The sequence below is a fragment of the Cervus canadensis genome, chromosome 11, assembly GCF_019320065.1.
Source record: "Cervus canadensis isolate Bull #8, Minnesota chromosome 11, ASM1932006v1, whole genome shotgun sequence".
NCBI classification, from domain to species: Eukaryota; Metazoa; Chordata; class Mammalia; order Artiodactyla; family Cervidae; genus Cervus; species Cervus canadensis.
Window position 1 is genome coordinate 3,919,632 of NC_057396.1, and position 20,168 is coordinate 3,939,799.

Here is a 20,168-nt window from a genome sequence, read left to right on the forward strand (position 1 = left end):
ACGGAAGCCCTTTGTTTTGTCATATAAATGCATGTGTGTCTATGAGACACCTGGCAATATTAAATATAAACTGTACTAAGCTTATGAAAATTAATTTCAAAGACAATATTTCCTGGCTATTATAAACAGTGCTGCGATGAACATTGGGGTGCACGTGTCTCTTTCAGATCTGGTTTCCTCAGTGTGTATGCCCAGAAGTGGTATTGCTGGGTCATATGGCAGTTCTATTTCCAGTTTATGTTCATCGCAGCACTGTTTATAATAGCCAGGACATGGAAGCAACCTAGATGCCCATCAGCAGATGAATGGATAAGGAAGCTGTGGTACATATACACCATGGAATATTACTCAGCCATTAAAAAGAATTCATTTGAATCAGTTCTAATGAGATGGATGAAACTGGAGCCCATTATACAGAATGAAGTAAGCCAGAAAGATAAAGAACATTACAGCATACTAACACATATATATGGAATTTAGAAAGATGGTAATAATAACCCTATATGCAAAACAGAAAAAGAGACACAGAAGTACAGAACAGACTTTTGGACTCTGTGGGAGAAGGTGAGGGTGGGATGTTTCGAGAGAACAGCATGTATATTATCTATAGTGAAACAGATCACCAGCCCAGGTTGGATGCATGAGACAAGTGCTCGGGCCTGGTGCACTGGGAAGACCCAGAGGAATCGGGTGGAGAGGAAGGTAGGAGGGGGGATCGGGATGGGGAATACGTGTAACTCCATGGCTGATTCATGTCAATGCATGACAAAACCCACTGCAATATTGTGAAGTAATTAGCCTCCAACTAATAAAAATAAATGAAAAAAAAAAGACAATATTTCCCAAATTCATCATGAAAAGACAAATTAATTCAGAAAAGAAAAGTAAATATTTTCAGTTACTATTATTAGAAAAACAAAAATAACTGTGATAAATTTTTTTTCTAAAGGCCTCTGATTTCTTATGGAATAAGAAAAATCTTAAACTAATCTTTTCAAATCTTTAAACAACTGCTTTCTTGGAATACTGAAAATGAAGAACAAGCTATGAAATCTTAGGAAAAGAATACCAAACATGATAAAAAGTACTAGGCTGTAATGAATTTATTTATATACACATTTAGAGTTCCAGATTGGTAATTCTAGTGTGAAAAATGATAAAAAAATGTTTAAAAAATAAAGCTTAGGCCAAATCACATTAAAAGAAGGTAAAATTGTTTAATCTTTGTTCAGTGACTCTTACACTGGTAAGACTCCAATGTAATGAGTCAAAGTAGAGTCAGTTGATAGTCAGTTGAATCAAACAATAAATTACATGGGAGTAAACGGGATCCCAATATGAATCTTATAATAATATGACTTACACTCCCTAAGGAGAAGCATTTAGGATAAAGAAATGGTGTGTGGAAAGAGAAAAGAGTTGTAGAGACAAAAGAAAATACTAGTAATATAGAGTATAAACTATTCAGATAAAAAGAACAGAAAAAAATGAAACATATTTTCAAGAGGCAAAAGTTATCTTTCAAATTCTATATCAGAAAGATAAGTTAAATTAATGGCAAAAATTCAACTTCATACAAAGAAATGATTTGCTTGTACACAAGATTTTTAATTTGGTTTTCACATTCACTGCTAATTAAGGCATAATAGTTTCAACTCTAAATAATGACTTCTGGGAAACATATACTATGGAAAAGGAAAATTTTCCAAAATATGCACATGGTCATCTTCAATTTATAACCCAAAACTTATCCATCTTCATTCTGCAGAACTTTGTTTATAAAACAATATGAAATAAAAGCATAAAATTTTTTTAAAAATATACTTTAGATAGAAGAACTATACAGCCAAATAAATCAAGTATCCCTAAAATGTTTCTATTCAGATTAGGAAGTTCAATTTTAAATATTTGGCCATCAAAAGAATACCATTTTAATTTATAATTTTATATGAAAGTAAAAATAAATTACACTAAAAACTGAAGAGTTGCTAACTGAATCATAAATGGGTTTTTGTTAGGAAAATATTTTTACTTTTAGGTAACTAAGACTAACTGTGAAAGCCTAAGGATTTTTAAGAAGGTACTTCCTGGAGCAAGCTTCAAAAGAAACATTTCTAATGAGAAAAGTTAAGTAGATTAATTACCTGTAAGATAACAAGAGCATTTTCTATGGAAAGGTCATCTGATGGTAGGCCTTCACTTTTCCAAATTAATTGTTCACTTTCAGTACAAAGAAATCTCCTCAGATCAAATTCTGAAAAATTAAAGGTATAAATGATACTTAATAATAATCTTGTGATTGATGAAGAAAAGAGAATAAAACTATTTAAAATATACTCCAACAGAAGTCCCATGATCATTCTTAATATTCAATCCATTCTTCTGCATTTAATACCAGAAGTTAAAGAGAAAAATTTTTAATGATGCAAAGAAATGAAACAATTGAATTAGTTTTCTTCTATTAAACAAAGGTTTCACAACTATATTAATTTATAAAAAAACACAAAGTTCACAAAGAATTTTGGAATTACTACATCTCATTTTACCATATGAAATCAGTGTAAAAATTAATAAAATGTTTACTGCATCCACACAATATCAAAATAATTCAGTGCTCTCACTTTCAAAAGTGATTTTAGATGACAAGATGACAAGATTTCAAAAGTGATTTTAGATGACAAGAGTCATCATAACAGACCAATTCTCAGAACATTCGTAGAATTTAGCAAATCTAAGCACTTATGGTATCCATTAACTTACAGAAAGTTTTCCTAATCTTAAAAAAGTAAAATGACAAAAATAAAAAGATAGGCTTTTCATATACTGAAACTTCAAATTTATGAATTAACTAAATACAAACTTTCAAGACCAGCTGACTTGGTCCATTCTTCCAAACAGGTTTTTCTCAGACCCTCAGGAGCAGCAGAAAGATATGTAATAAATGCAGCAGCTAGTTGAGCTCTTTTAGGAAGAGTAGCTAATTCCTCTGTCATCTCTGCAACCTGGAAGAGAGACAGAGAAAGAGATGGATATGTCCTAAGAGGAAAAAAAAACAGCTTCACAAATTCAAGCTTTGTCTCTAGGAAAAAATCATTCATTGATTTAAAGTAATTACCTATCTTGAATACAATTTTCAAAATGTAAAAATACCAGCAAGACCTTAGATCTTGCTGTGATATTAAAACAATGTATGATATCCCAACATATCTGTAAAGAAGAATATATTCTGTCATTGAAATTTCATAATGATTATAATAAACATTGTGAAATAGCATCACTTTCTAAAAATGATTAAGACACAAAGAGTATGAACAAAGGCAAAAAACAAACATCAAGCAAGGAGACTTTTTTAGAATCATAGAGTGGCTAAAGCGTAAGCCTGCACAGAAAGACCACCAACAGAGGAATAATGAAAAGATTAAGAGCTGGCTGGAAGAAAGGTGATTTTAAAGTTTTCCCATGCCATGGAAAGCTGCTTCAGTTTTAACCTGTGGTTAATAATGAGCCACTGAAAGTGTTTAAACAGAGCAGTGAGTGGTATAATAAGCCTAGGTTTCAGAAAGATTTCAGCTGACAAAGTATCAACTAGTTAAAGGGTTAGATAGAAGAAAGACAAGGAGAATTCAGGTGAAAAAAGAAAACAAGAGCAGTAAGGATGGAAGACAAATATGAGGGATATATGCAAAGGGATACAAATTAATAAAAGGAGTTTAAGAAAACACATATTTTTCATTTTGATACATAGAAAAAGGATGTCTATGACTCAGGAAAAGAAAAGAAAAGAGATTTGATATGAGAAAAGAAAAAAATTCAGAGGTGCTTGAGTTCCTGAGACAGTTGAAGGCCAATATCTAAGTATAGTTAGAAATAGGAATTTAAAAGTCAGCATTCTAGAAATATACATCTGGTCAAACATCATCATATGGGTTAATATTTTAAAGCCTGTATGAGAAACCCCAGAATATTTGCTGAGAAAGGACCTGACAAGGAGAACACTGAGAGGCAATCAACATTACTGGATGAGCAGCTGAGGATCACTCCATGAGGGAAGGAATCTAACTGGTTAAAGAAAAACAAAATCAAAACAAATGAACAAAGTTGAAATAGAGGATTTCAAAAACAAATAAATGGCCAAAAGTGTCAAATCCTAAGAGGATTGTCTTGGTAAAAGGAAATCCAAGAAAGGCTCTAAAGAGTACTAAATTTTCAATTTCAATTTCAATACTCATTTTTATCACTACCCTTGATGAAAGTAGAAGAGGAGAGTGAAAAAGTTGGCTTAAAACTCAACATTCAGAAAACTAAGGTCATGGCATCTGGTCCCATCACTTCATGGCAAAAGATGGGGAAACAACAGAAACAGTGACAGACTTTATTTGGAGGGGGGGGGTGGCACGCTCCAAAGTCACTGCAGATGGTGATTACAGCCATGAAATTAAAAGACACGCTCCTTGGAAGAAAAGCTATGACAAACCTAGACAGCATATTAAAAAGCAGAGATGTTACTTTGCCAACAAAGGTCCGTCTAGTCCAAGCTATGGTTTTTCCAGTGGTCATGTATGGATGTGAGAGTTGGACTATAAAGAAAGCTGAGCACCGAAGAATTGATGCTTTTGAACTGTGGTGTTGGAGAAGACTCTTGAGAGTCCCCTGGACTGCAAGGAGATCCAACCAGTCCATCCTGAAGGAAAACAGTCCTGTATATTTGCTGGAAGGACTGATGCTGAAGCTGAAACTCCTGTGGCCACTACTTTGGCCACCTGTTGCAAAGAGCTCATTTGAAAAGACCCTGGCGATGGGAAAGATTGAAGGTGGGAGGAGAAGGGGATAACAGAGGATGAGATGGTTGGATGGCATCACCGACTTCATGGACGTGAGTTTGAGTAAGCTCTGGGAGTTGGTAATGGACAGGGAAGCCTGGCGTGCTACAGTCCATGGGGTCGCAGAGTTAGACACGACTGAGCGACTAAACTGAACTGAACTGATCTCTCCTAACTAAAAGAGGAACAGGTCACTTTGTCTAAAATCCATTCATATAAAGATATTGTGCTTAAAGATTAATTCACAACAGGGCCATTAATATCTAGATCATTTATCCTAAGCCGGCTGACAGTTAATGGATATTTTTCTTTTTCGTTTTTGTTAACAAATATGTCGTAGATTTCCTGTCTTAAACAATGCCTCTCTATGCCCATGGACTGTATAGTCCATGGGGTTGCAAAGAGTGCAACATGACTGAGCGACTTTCACTTCACTGCATGATCTCAGACAAACCTGTGCATTCCACCTCCTGTGTTCTCTATCGAGCTGATTAATTAAGACTTCTGCAGCTTTAATTGTTTCTTGTGCTTTGCTTACTTCAGCTTCAAGTTTGGCAGCTTCTGAAGTCCTGTTCTGAAATCTATGAAAACATTAAAATTTACTTAAAGACAATCAGATTTAAGACAGATTTAATTAAGTTATGCTTAGGTAGTAAAGTGAGCTTTTATACTAGAATTTTAATTAACTGTAATATTGGTAATATTTGCTTATAAAATATCATTAATATAATAGACATAACACCAATGCTTACATTTAAAGGGGAATATTCTCACAGGGCTGTGATATCCTACTACATTATGCATAAACAACAAAATGACATCCAAAGGTCCTGTCATAAGATTGATCTAATTTGTCTTTTCAGTTTTATTTGATTTTATTTAGTCCAGTAAAACTGATGTCAACATCAGAAGAATTTTATATTCTCAAACAATGCACTATCTTTCATCTGCCATGACTGTCAATGAGCTGTTCCATTATCCAGCTCCTTCCTTATACCTACCTCACCCCTCACTCTAACTGCCACAAATACACACCTACCAAAACTACAAATAAAATTTTAAAACTCACCTCAAATATCCATCCCATTACATATATTCTCTCCCTATGTGCCCATTTGCCAAAGTTTAAAACTTCTTTTTAAATTATTTTCCTTAAAAATACTTGTACAGATTTATTATTTACTAAATATAATAGCAGATTCCATATGATTACTTAGTCCTTCAACAAATATGTAAGTGCCTTCAAAATGCCAAAGACTGGGCTTCCCTGGCGGTCCAGTGGTTGAGAATCTGCCTGCTAATCACGGGACACGGGTTCAATCCCTGGTCCAGGAAGATCCCACATGCTGCGAGGCAAGTAATCCTGTGCACCACAACAGCTGAGGTCCCCACACTCTAGAGCCCACAAGCCGCAACCACACCACAACTAGAGAGCAACCCGTGCTAGCTGCAACTGGAGAATACCCACAGACAGCTACGGAGACCCGGCACGGGCATAGATAAATAAATACATAAAAGAGAACACCTAGGATTGTGCTGATTCTAGGAACAGTTCAAAATAAGTGCTGTAATTCTCATTTTATAAATATGGAGACTTGGATCCAAACAGATTATTGCACAGGTCTTGCCAATAGTAAGTAGAGGACCTAAAATTCATATACGGGTGTGCTGCTATTAAGTTGCAGGCCCTCTATTCTTTATTGCCTTTCTAAGTGCCCTATTCTTCCCTCCCCTAGACATAAGACTCTAGGAGTCACGTCCAATATGGCAGCCACATGTGGCTATCTAAATTTAAATTAATTAAAATTAAAAATTCAATTCCTCAGTCATATTATCCACAAAGTCCTCAATCATATTATTCAGAAGGTTTTCATAATAATCCTCCCAAAATACTGGTAATATGATGCAGTGACTAAGAAAAGGAACTTAAAGGAATCAGACAAATATAGGATCTAATGCTTGCTTACTCATTTACTCCTTGTTCAACTTAAGCAAACCTTTCTAATCGTCAGCATTCTAATCGCAAATTATGTGAGAATATCCACCTCTCAGTATTGTTGTAAACGCTAAAAAGATGAATATGCAAAGTGCCTAGGACAACACGTGCAAATGACTAATAAATGGAGTCAACACAAGTAAGCTAACTACTCAATAAATATTTGATAATCACTTTTGTATGATTAAGTCCTGATTCTGAGCATGTAATACTGAAAATAATATATTATTTTCCTTATACCACTCTAATTATATACCAGGAGGGAAATTATGTGATTTCATATCTATATGACTAGTACAAAAAAACATTCAGGAATATTAAAAACGCTGAATTTATAGCTTTCACTACAGCTTTCATTTATGTATATTAAGTAAATATACATAAATGTAAATAGAGATGATTGTTTCCTGACTACATATAGAAAAAATTAATAGATTTTAGTCTAATGGAACTTTCTCTTGGTACAATAATTTGTATTTCTTCCATAAGAAGAAAAGGAAATATAATACATGACTTAAAGAAAGTAGCAAGTGATAACATATGCTATATTTAATGACATGTTTTCCAGTTTTCCAATCTTTACAATTCTTAAATGAAAATGTTTCCATATTTCTATGTCCCATACCAGTATTTTTTTTTGTCCTATGTTAAAAACAATCACAGGACCAAAGAGGTAAACAAAAGGCTTTAAGATTAATCCCTTTATAAACAGTTTTTAGATTTGAGTATATTTGCATGAAGGAATATTTTTAATACTAAAAAGAGCAAAGCTAAAAAGAAAGAACATTGTTAACACAATCATGTACCATTCATAATTCCAGATTATGGAATAAGTAGTACTGTAGCATCATCTGCAATACAGAAGTCTAAACTGCTGAGGTCAAAATAATAAAGAATTAGGAATACCAAATGTAAACAGTCCCAGCGTTAACACAGCACATTCCCTTCCTCCTGCTCAGTTTTCCATTGCTTGGGAATATACACAGTGATAGCTATACAAACGGAAACTTAAAATGTTTTTGTTCTCATTAAATTTTTTTAAAAAGGAATACACTGTTACCTTACATCATTCACCATTTTAAAGTGATAAATAAAAAAAATTAATCTATTAATTATAACAGTTTTTTAAAACTTAAGTATCTATTGAGGTAGGTTTTCAAACATCCAAAATACATTCCAAAACTTAACTTACTTTTCTTTGAGTTCTGATACTTTTTGACCAACAGAATTAAGAAGCTCTTCTAGTTTCCTTTTTCTATCTTCAGTTTTCCTCAAATTTCTAAAATATAATTCAATTTCATAGAAGTCACTCTAGTTATCAAGAAAAAGCAGCAACAGCACTGTAAAATATAATCTTGCAATAAACAAATGACAATGAAAATTGTCAATAATTCACTAGCTTTAATACCTTCATTTAGAATTTTATTTGAAAAGCAATGCTAAGATTAAAAGTGTATTCTCTGACCTAACCACATCACTTCCAGCAATCTACATTTTAAAACACTTCTGCAAACAGATTTCTAGATAAAGATGGTAGAGTAAAAGTATTCATTTATCCTCAATCCCTTCTAAAATCCTACTAAAATGAAACCAAGGGAATAAATAAGACATACAGGCAAAAAGATAAAGACAATGAAAAGTATTAACAAAGAAAATTTGTTAAATATTAACAAAGGAGTAATTTTAATAAAATTTTGAAAGGTGAAAACTAACATACCAAAATGCAAAAAGCCAAAAGTTAAATGACTGCAGGAAGCTATGCCAAAAGAAGAATTCAAAAATGTTCAAAAAATGTAGACAAGTACCTCTGAAGAAAATAAGCTTCAACAGTAGGTGAACTGAGAACTTCCAGATGTGTAAGTAGGATTTAGAAAAGGCAGAAGAACCAGAGATCAAATTGCCAGCATCGGCTGGATCATTAAAAAAAGCAAGATTGCTTTGGGTAGTATAGTCATTTTGACAATATTGATTCTTCCAATCCATGAACACGGTATGTTTCTCCATCTGTTTGTGTCCTCTTTGATTTCTTTCATCAGTGTTTTATAGTTTTCTATGTATAGGTCTTTTGTTTCTTTAGGTAGATATACTCCTAAGTATTTTACTCTTTTTGTTTCAATGGTGAATGGTATTGTTTCCTTAATTTCTCTTTCTGTTTTCTCATTGTTAGTATATAGGAATGCAAGGGACCAAAGCAACCTATAGATTCAATGCAATCCCTATCAAGCTACCAACGGTATTCTTCACAGAACTAGACCAAAGAATTTCACACTTTGTATGGAAATACAAAAAACCTCAAATAGCCAAAGCAATCTTGAGAAAGAAGAATGGAACTGGAGGAATAAACCTGCCTGACTTCAGGCTCTACTACAAAGCCACAGTCATCAAGACTGTATGGTACTGGCACAAAGACAGAAACATAGATCAATGGAACAAAATAGAAAGCCCAGAGATAAATCCACGCACCTATGGACACCTTATCTTCGACAAAGGAGGCAAGGATATACAATGGAAAAAAGACAACCTCTTTAACAAGTGGTGCTGGGAAAACTGGTCAACTGATTGTAAAAGAATGAAACCAGAACACTTTCTAACACCATACACAAAAATAGACTCAAAATGGATTAAAGATCTAAATGTAAGACCAGAAATTATAAAACTCCTAGAGGAAAGCACAGGCAAAACACTCTCCAACATAAATCACAGCAGGATCCTCTATGACCCACCTCCCAGAATATTGGAAATAAAAGCAAAATTAAACAAATGGGACCTAATGAAACTTAAAAGCTTTTGCACAACAAAGGAAACTATAAGCAAGGTGAAAAGACAGCCTTCAGAATGGGAGAAAATAATAGCAAACGAAGCAACAGACAAAGGATTAATCTCAAAAATATACAAGCAACTCCTGCAGCTCAATTCCAGAAAAAATAAATGACCCAATCAAAAAATGGGCCAAAGAACTAAACAGACATTTCTCCAAAGAAGACATACAGATGGCTAACAAACACATGAAAAGATGCTCAACATCAGTCACCATCAGAGAAATGCAAATCAAAACCACTATGAGGTACCATTACACACCAGTCAGGATGGCTGCTATCCAAAAGTCTACAAGCAATAAATGCTGGAGAGGGTGTGGAGAAAAGGGAACCCTCCTACACTGTTGGTGGGAATGCAAACTAGTACAGCCACTATGGAGAACAGTGTGGAGATTTCTTAAAAAACTGGAAATAGAACTGCCATATGACCCAGCAATCCCACTCCTGGGTACACACACCGAGGAAACCAGATGTGAAAGAGACACGTGCATCCCAATGTTCATCGCAGCACTGTTTATAATAGCCAGGACATGGAAGCAACCTAGATGCCCATCAGCAGATGAATGGATAAGGAAGCTGTGGTACATATACACCATGGAATATTACTCAGCCATTAAAAAGAATTCATTTGAATCAGTTCTAATGAGATGGATGAAACTGGAGCCCATTATACAGAATGAAGTAAGCCAGAAAGATAAAGACCAATACAGTATACTAACACATATATATGGAATTTAGAAAGATGGTAACGATAACCCTATATGCAAAACAGAAAAAGAGACACAGATGTACAGAACAGACTTTTGGACTCTGTGGGATAAGGCGAGGGTAGGATGTTTTGAGAGAACAGCATCAAAACATGTATATTATCTATAGTGAAACAGATCACTAGCCCAGGATGGATGCATGAGACAAGTGCTCGGGGCTGGTGCACTGGGAAGACCCAGGGGGATGGAGTGGGGAGGGAGGTGGGAGGGGGGCTTGGGATAGGGAATACATGTAAATCCATGGCTGATTCATGTCAATGTATGACAGAAACCACTACAATATTGTAAAGTAATTAGCCTCCAACTAGTAAAAATAAATGGGGAAAAAAAAAGAAAAAAGCAAGAGAACTCCAGAAAAACATCTAGGTCTGCTTCACTGACTATGCTAAAGCCTTTGACTGCATAGATCACATCAAACTGGAAATTTCTTAAAGAGATGGGGATAGCAGACCACCAGAGCTGCCTCCTGAGAAACGTGTATACAACAGTTAGAACCAGACATGGAACAATGGAACAAAAGACTCTTTCAAAATTGGGAAAGGAGCATGTCAAGGCTGTATATGGTCACTCTGCTTATTTAACTTATAAGCAGACTACATCAGGCTTCCCTGGTAGCTCAGCTGGTAAAGAATCTGCCAGCAATGCAAGAGAACCCCTGTTTCAATTCCTGAGTCAAGAAGATCCTCTGGAGAAGGGATAGTCTACCCACTCCAGTATTCCTGGGCTTCCCTGTTGGCTCAGATGGTAAAGAATCCAACTGCAATGTGGGAGACCTGGGTTCAGTCCCTGGATTGGGAAGATCTGCTGGTGAGGGGCACGGCGACCCACTGCAGTATTCTTCCTTATGCCAGGCTGGATGAAGTACAGGCTGGAAACAAGATTGCCAGGAGGAATATCAATAACTGGGAGAAGTATCAATAACCTCAAATATGCAGATGAGATCACCCTTATGGCAAAAAGTGAAGAGAAATTAAAGAGCCTCTTGATGAAGGTGAAAGAGGAGAGTGAAAAAGCTGGCTTAAAAGTCAACATTCAAAAAACTAAGATCATTGCAACCAGTCTTGCCACTTCATGGCAAATAGATGGGGAAATAATGGATACTGTGAGAGACTTTTCTGGGGCTCCAAAATCATTATGGACGGTGACTGCAGCCATGGAATAAAGACGCCTGCTCCTTGGAAGAAAAGCTAGGACAAACCTAGACAGTGTATTAAAAAACAAAGACATCACTTTGCTGACAAAGGTCCGTGTAGTCAAAGCTATGGTTTTCCCAGTAGTCACGCATGAATGTGAGAGTTGGGCCATAAAGAAGGCTGAGCGCCAAAGAACTGATGCCTTTAAACTGTGGTGCTAGATAAGTCCCTAGGACTGCAAGGAGATCAAACCAGTAAATTCTAAAGGAAATCAGCCCTGAATATTCATTGGAAGGACTGATGCTGAAGTTCAAGCTCTAATACTTTGGCCACCTGATGCAAAGAGCTGTCTCACTGGGAAAGACCCTGATGCTGGGAAAGACTGAAGGCAGGAGGAGAAGGGGACGACAGAGGATGAGATGGCTGGATGGCGTCACCGACTCAATGGACATGAGTTTGAGCCAACTCTGTGAGTTGGTGAAGGACAGGGAAGCCTGGTGTGCTACAGTTCATAGGGTTGCAAATAGTCAGACACTATTGAGGGACTGAATTGAACTGAAATTTCTAGAATTTACTTTTTGTACCTTAACAGTATTCCTTTACAAAATTTTGCTGTTTCTAAAGGAACTTCTCCCACTTTATCCAACAACTTAACAGTAGGAAAAAAGTGAGTTCATTCTGCTAACCACCTTTTAAACGCTTTTTCTTCATGTTTTTGTTCTGTTTAACTCTTCATTTATTCATTTTTTTTCCTTTTTCTCTAATGATAAACAGTAACAATACTGTGTTACTTTCAAGTGTACGGCACAGTGATTTCTCTAATGACACACAGTTGAAATACTGTGTTACTTTCAGGTGTATAGCACAGTGATCCAGTTATTTTTTGCAAATTATATTCCATTTTAGGTTTATATGATATTGAATAATGTCCTGTGCTATATAATAAAACCATTTTCTTACTTATTTTATGTATAATTATTTGTCTTTTAATAATATACTCCTAATCTATAAATACTGCTGCACCCCAGTGCAATAACAGAACCAGATGCATGTAGGATCATGCATCTGCTCCTGTTACTGCATGGCAACAGAAAGGGAGAAGGTGGAAATGGTAACAGATTTCCTCTTCTTGGGCTCTAAAATCACTGTAAATGGTGACTGCAACCATGAAATCAGAAGACGTCACAGCTTGGCAGGAAAGTGATGAGGAACCTAGACAGACTGTTGAAAAGCAGAGACATTACTCTGCTGACAAAGGTCCATGCAGTCAAGGCTCTGGTCTTCCCAGTGGTCACGTAGAGCTGTGAGAGCTGGACCATAAAGAAGGCAGAGCACCAAAGAATTGATACCTTTGAACTTTGGTGCTGCAGAAGACTCCTGAAAGTCCCTTGGAAAGCAAGGAGATCAAACCTGTCAATCTTAAGGGAGATCAACCCTGAATACTCGTTGGAAGGACTGATGCTGAAGCTGAAGCTCCAATATTTTGGTCATCTGATGTGAACAGACGACTCACTGGAAAAGTCCCTGATGCTGGGAAAGATTGAGGGCAGAAGGAGAAGAGGGCACCGGAGGATGAGATGGCTGGATGGCGTCACTGATGCAACAGACAAGAACTGGGGCAGACTTCAGGAGAAGATGAGGGGCAGGAGGCCTGGAGTGCTGCAGGCCACGGGGCCACAAAGCATCGGACATGACTGGGCTGCTGAACAACAACCATCCAGTTATGTACAGGTCTTTCTTGCAAGTTTGGTTATCTGGCTCTTCTGCCAGTTTCTAATTAGTTTTCCATAGTAATAGTTCCCTTGGAGATGTGTTTATGACATGTCTGTGGTTTGGGTGAGGTAAGCTCTACATTCTCCACTCCATTATCTGGATCTACATTCTTAATTTGTATTTAAATGACTCAGTGTTGTCAGCTGCCTTTTTACATACAGACAAAAATAAATCCTAATAATATGTCATCAATTGATGAAAATGAAGGTTAGGGTTGTTTATATTTTATATTTAACTTACGATTCTAATCCCGCCTGTTCAGTTTCCAAAGGCTGGATTCGTTCCAGGACATGGGAGTACTGGACATTGGCTTTAACCCAGGCAGCTAAGGGAGCGGCTGCAGTGCTGGCCCGCTTAGCATTCTGAAAAAGCACATCGGAAATTATCCCACATCCTGACTTCATTTGGAATAAAGGCAAGGTTAACTCCAGTGTATCTTCTTTAAGCATTTGTTTAACAATTTCACCCAAATAACAAAGTTTTTGGTTTATGACAAAAATAAAAATAGAGTGAATTGCTATTTTGATTAAGTAAAAAATATATAAACCATTTTTCCTTAAGAACAAATCTTTTTGAACCACATACAATCTTTAATATAACTCTATCATTCTATTGACATAAATAATTATTAGCCACATTTGTAATGAATACATGTGCCATCCACAACAATCTTCAAGCATCATTTCTTTCTCTTCAATACAAAGAATAGATCTTTATTAGATAAAAGCACTGTTGAAACAACTGCGACTGGCGTCAAAGAAGTACAGGGCATTTTGAATAAAAGATCTAAAAAAGACAAGAATCATGAAATTTAAACTGTTTTCTGAATTAGATATAAGCATTCCAACAGAGAGATGTGTTATTATATGACTAATATATAAGAAGAAATAAAAGCATACAGGCAAATTGGAAGTTATGACTGTTTAGGAACTTACCAATGAGAGCAGATCGTAACATTCAAACACCACGTAAGATAATAAACCTGTCTCCAACCTTCTAGATTCTAGTTTACCCAATACTTACAACTTATTATAAAAAACTTTTACTTTTTTAAGTAAACTAAAAAACAAATAATGTAAACCATCACATTTTGACAAGAAGAATATAATAAGAGTATGGAAAGGGAATTTAAGGTTATCTGTTAAAATTACCTTTGGATCAAAAGATCCTTTATTTTTAAAAAGAAGTTCCTCAACACTCTCCCTTATTTCCTTTGGAATATTTCGTGCATCAAAGGTTGCTATGTCTTCTCGCACACCTCTCTTTGCAAGGAAGCTAGAAATAAAGTATATTAATTCAAATGAGGCTAAATATAGTTTGCTATTTTTAACAAAAATATCAATTTAACAGAGTGATATATACAATACTTTCAATCTATTAGTTAACCAAAGAACAGAGTACTGTTAAAGTGCTTAAGTTTCTAAAGTAACACTACTTCATTGTTTTTTATACACAAGGAGCTCCAGAAAGATACACAACAGTTTTTCTAAGGTTCTGTGAATACACTGAAGCAATACAATGAAGGAATTATAACACTGAACTCCATCCACAGCCCTTTATGTGAACTCCTGAGAAACTAATACATTATAGGATATGCAGGAAAATATTCTGACTCCTTTATAAGAAAGATATTTTAAGTGCTCTCTCAATTTAAATCTCCCTCATTTCAGATTGGAAAAAAACTCTACTATCAGAATGAATACCAGCACAAACTATAATGCCATTGCTATACTGCGAAATCTAAAGCTCCACAGTATACACTGAGTTAACAATCAGCCTTCTCTCCTCTGTTTACATCTCTTTTATATTTTCATGGGGCTCTCACTTGCTCTCTGTGTCTCTCTGCCTCTGCCAAGAGTGAAAGACAGACTCTTTGAGAACAGTGACTATATTTTCTTCATCAGACCACCACAGTAAAAACATTACTCTGTTCCACATGAGGACTAAATCAATATTTACGTTTATTAAGATGTTCTTAAATACTTTAAGGCATTCATCTTCTCCTTTGACACTTTTAACAATCACTTATAGAGAAAGGAAAACATAGTTCTTGAAATATGATTACATAGACCATCCTGAAATATTAGGGGAAAGTGTATAACCCCATACTATGATGAAGTTCAGTTTGAGAAACAATATAAGAAATAATAAAAATCTGAAAGAATGTATAATTTATTCATGAAATAACATTTTTTCACAAATTCAAAAACTTACCTTTTCATGCTCACCCAAGATGTGTCAAAGATACCCATTAATCTCAAAACACCTTCAAGAATGTCTCTGATTACATCAGGAGGCATACGCAGGGAACGGATTTCTGAAAGAGATTCTGGTTTAATGTTTCCAACTGCTAGTTTAGCTTCATTGACGAGAGGCTAGAAAACAAAAAGGGTATTTATACGTTCAAAAAATATATATGGAAATATGCTAACTCTTTACAAATTATCAAATATTGTCATTTTATTTCAAATAACTAGTTATTAATACCCTTTCTCTTCCAATATAAAAATGCTCTAAAACACACAAAGAACAAAATGTTCAAGTGGGGAAAGCTGGAGTTTCTGCCACCATAACTGCCACAGTCTAATTTGGAAAATCTAATCTGTTTTGAGACAATCTGCCATTTTCAAGGGATCCTTTCTTTTCTAATACTTGCTTGCTTATTTAATCAAGTCTCAAGGAAAAAAAAAAAAGCCTAAGAGTTTGTCTTAATTTATCTACAAAATATTTTTTCTTCTACAGTGTAAACAATATGATTCATGGAAAACAAAGATTGTTTTTAACAACCATCAGCTAATTCGGTTACTTCTAGCAGACTTGTCTTCCTGTTTCTCTTTTTCGTAGACAGTATTAAGTGAAAGCCACACTGGTAATACTATTAGGAAATAACTTATGCAAATAATGTTTAAACTCCAATGTAAAGTTGAAAATCAAAACTATAAATGGTTCTTACAGTATTTCCTATTTTTATCTTACCTGTACTTCTTTTAACTCATCATCAATTTTGTTCTTCCTTTCTTCAATTTTAATGACTTCTTCTGCTATTTTGTGCTTCAGTCTTTCAAGTTCTGTCTTTTGCTCACTAGCATCCTACAGGAATATTTAAGCAGCATTCCAATTGATTTTAATGCACTCAACATTTAAAAGCATAATACCAAAAATGTTATTTTAAAATAGCACTATTATACGCTTTTCTAATATTAATTGACATGAGAGTTTCTAACATGCCTAGGAAACTAATGCTATAATTTACTCTATATTTCTATTAGGAAATATGCTTTAATTTTTCTGAATAGCAAAGCAATAAATGCTTACTATATAAAAATCAAACTGTCAGAAATGCATAATTTAGAAAATGATCATAATAATATACATTTAACACTTTCGACAACCCCAGGGAAATACTATTATGCTCATTTCATAAACAAGAAAACTGAAAATAGAAGTCTTCTCTAATTCTAACAGTAGAATAGTAATAATTCTTAGAGACAAGCTATACTATTCTAGAACTTATTTCTATATTTTAGACAAAAATTAATTGAAATTATTATAAATATGCCAATATATGAACAAAAATTAGTTAAGATTCAAAGAACAATGATATATTAATAACACATGATGTTTTTACTCATGAACTTAAAAATCAAGAGTCCCACATATATAAACATGCTTTAACATTATGAAGGTTTGTATTTATTTATACTATCAAAAAACCAAGGAGGAAATCTGTCAAGAAACCTTCCAAAAGTTCTAACAACAGAAGTCCTCAACCATATTATAATCATCCAAGGAGTTTTAAGAATAACGTTTGGCGTCCTTTCTACACTTATTGTAACAATTATATCACATTACATACATAAACAGAATCATTATCTTGTACACTTGAAACTAATAAAGGAGTGTGAGTCAATTATATCTCAATTAAATAAAAATGAGACCGGAGTCCTCTCCCTCTCTATCTCTCTACCTGACCTGGAAGAAACAAATTTGCTGTTTAAGCTGGCAACAACAACAAAACTAACGCCTTGCGTCCTATTGCCTTATCCTTCAGGTACCTGACACATGAACTCAGTTAAAACTTTCTACATTCCACAAATGTTTCTACCTGTGTATCTCTGCTACCAGTCCTCAAAGGGGAAAGTTCTTTTCTCCATCTCCACAGTATCAAAATATTCCCTAAAGGCCCTACTCATGTGCTTCATGTTTTATTAACCTACTTTTCCAATTATAAGTTACAGCTATTCTGAGTATGTACAGCATTTAATATGTGTGTTCTTTCTTTATGTCACGAACCAAGACTAGCAAGCTTTAAAAGTCACACGGTGTGGTGAACTTGTGGATGAGGGGGGAGGGGCAGACAGGGACTTTGGAAAGATCCTGACACATTGCTATATTTACAATGGATAAGCAAAAGGACCTACTGTAAGCACATGGAACACTGCTCAATGCCAGCCTGGATGGGAGAATGGATACAGGTATATGTATGGCTGAGTCCCTTTGCTGCTCACCTGAAACTACCACATTGTTGATTGGCTATATCTTAATACAAAAGGCTTTTGGTGTCAACAAAATTAAAACCAAGAAAAAAAAAGTCGCACAATTCAGTATAAGTCTCTCTATGCCATCAGTTCAGTTCAGTTCAGTCGCTCAGTTATGTCCAACTCTTTGCGACCCCATTGACTGCAGCATGCCAGGCCTCCCTGTCCATCACCAATTCCCAGAGTATACCCCAAACCCATGTCCATTGAGTCGGTGATGCCATCCAACCATCTCATCCTCTGTTGTCCCCTTCTCCTCCTGCCTTCAATGTTTCCCAGCATCAGGGTCTTTTCCAATGAGTCAGCTCTTCGCATCAGGTGGCCACAGTATTGAGGTTTCAGCTTCAGCATCAGTCCTTCCAATGAACACCCAGGACTGATCTCCTTTACGATGGACTGGTTGGATCTCCTTGCAGTCCAAGGACTCTCAAGAGTCTTCTCCAACACCACAGTTCAAAAGCATCAATTCTTCAGTACTTAGCTTTCTTTATAGTCCAACTCTCACATCCATACATGACCACTGGAAAAACCATAGCCTTGACTAGATGGACCTTTGTTGGCAAAGTAATGTCTCTGCTTTTTAATATGCTATCTAGATTGGTCATAGCTTTTCTTCCAAGGAGTAAGCATCTTTTAATTTCATGGCTGCAATCACCATCTACAGTGATCTGGAAGCCCGGAAAAAATAAAGTCTCTCACTGTTTCCACTGTTTCCCTAACTATTTGCCTTGAAGTGATGGGAGCAGATGCCATGATCTTAGTTTTCTGAATGTTGAGCTTTAAGCCAACTTTTTCACTCTCCTCTTTCACCTTCATCAAGAGGCATTTTAGTTCCTCTTCACTTTCTGCCATAAGGGTGGTGTCATCTGCATATCTGAGGTTATTGGTATTTCTCCCGGCAATCTTGATTCCAGCTTGTGTGTCTTCCAGCCCAGCATTTCTCATGATATACTCTGCATACAAGTATGCTTATATTAATAAGCAGGGTGACAATATACAGCCTTGACATACTCATTTTCCTATTTGGAACCCATCTGTTGTTCCATGTCCAGTTCTAACTGTTGCTTCCTGACCTGCATACAGGTTTCTCAAGAGACAGGTCTGATGGTCTGGTATCCCCATCTCTTTCCGAATTTTCCACAATTTGTTGTGATCCTCACAGTCAAAGGCTTTGGCATAGTCAATAAAGCAGAAATAGAATTTTTCTGGAACTCTCTTGCTTTTTCAATGATCCAGTGGATGTTGGCGATTTGATCTCTGGTTCCTCTGCCTTTTCTAAAACCAGCTTAAACACACTTATGTATAAAATAACAAATAGAAATGTCATCCATTTATCACTGAGCAAAATTATTAACTTATAATACAAGATGCAGAGTTATTTTTCTAGGTCTAATCTAGGTAATACAATTAGCTACAGTCTTAGAAATATCTCTTCCCAGAACAGCCCAGAGAAAAGAGTAGCATAGTACACAATGTATCTTCATAATATTCACTAGTTTGGAAGTACATAGGCCCACAGAGTACTGAATATTTTCCTTTTTTAATATACAGTATCAATGATATTATCTTTTATGGAGTTTTTACTGTTTTTCAAATTACTATTTAAAGGTAAGTAATCCAAAAGTATTCCAACTGCAACAACATAAGAATATGAAACAAAGCTTTCAATTTCCTAAGGGAAAAAAACAATATTTGATAGATATTTTTACAATAAAAATGACTAGCAGCTTTAGATAAGTAGTTATATTACTTTGCTTCTAAAATTCCTTGAGAAAAAAATATGCTAAAGTTTTACAGTATAAAAATTAAATTGATTTTCTGATCTGTTACTTCCAGGTCAGGTAGTCTATAAATCTATATTGTAAACACTGAATGTGTACATAATCGTCAGTAATCTCAGAATACTAATGCTTCTGAAGATTTCCCATCAGTCAGCAAATTAATTCTGACATGCCGGGTGAAATCTTGCTTCTGCCATTCGATTCAGCCCAGAAACCCTCTTGTGAAGTTCGCAGACAATAAACTTCCTTTCCATGCTCATAAAGCTTTTGTGCATAAGAACTAAGTATAAAGCAATCATGTAAGAAAAAATAATAATAAGACATGTTCAAGAAAAAGAAAACTTCATAAAGTTCCCTCTGAGAGCTAGCTGTAGATGCTGCGACAACAAGGGGCACTACTGCCAAAAGGAAACACCTGGAGATTGTTTTACATCTCCTGAGAAACAGTGTAACAGAGATGAAAAACTGGAGGGTTAAAAGGCACACTGTAAGAAATTGTGAAGAAAGCAGAACAAATATAAAGGGAGAAAATATAAGAAAGTTA

General features: G+C 35.4%; 1 protein-coding gene across 3 annotated transcripts in view; it reads right to left on the reverse strand.

Moving 5' to 3' along the window:
• DYNC2H1 (dynein cytoplasmic 2 heavy chain 1) overlaps positions 1 to 20,168 on the reverse strand; it is a 388,761-nt gene that overhangs the window by 219,361 nt on the left and 149,232 nt on the right. For all 3 annotated transcript variants that reach the window (XM_043481063.1, XM_043481062.1, XM_043481064.1), the window contains 8 exons: positions 16,282 to 16,395; positions 15,520 to 15,680; positions 14,457 to 14,580; positions 13,546 to 13,667; positions 8,009 to 8,095; positions 5,275 to 5,401; positions 2,861 to 3,002; positions 2,145 to 2,254 (listed from right to left, as the gene is read on the reverse strand). In XM_043481063.1, the coding sequence (XP_043336998.1) occupies positions 2,145 to 2,254; positions 2,861 to 3,002; positions 5,275 to 5,401; positions 8,009 to 8,095; positions 13,546 to 13,667; positions 14,457 to 14,580; positions 15,520 to 15,680; positions 16,282 to 16,395 (987 nt within the window). The remainder of the gene's footprint in view (positions 1 to 2,144; positions 2,255 to 2,860; positions 3,003 to 5,274; positions 5,402 to 8,008; positions 8,096 to 13,545; positions 13,668 to 14,456; positions 14,581 to 15,519; positions 15,681 to 16,281; positions 16,396 to 20,168) is intronic.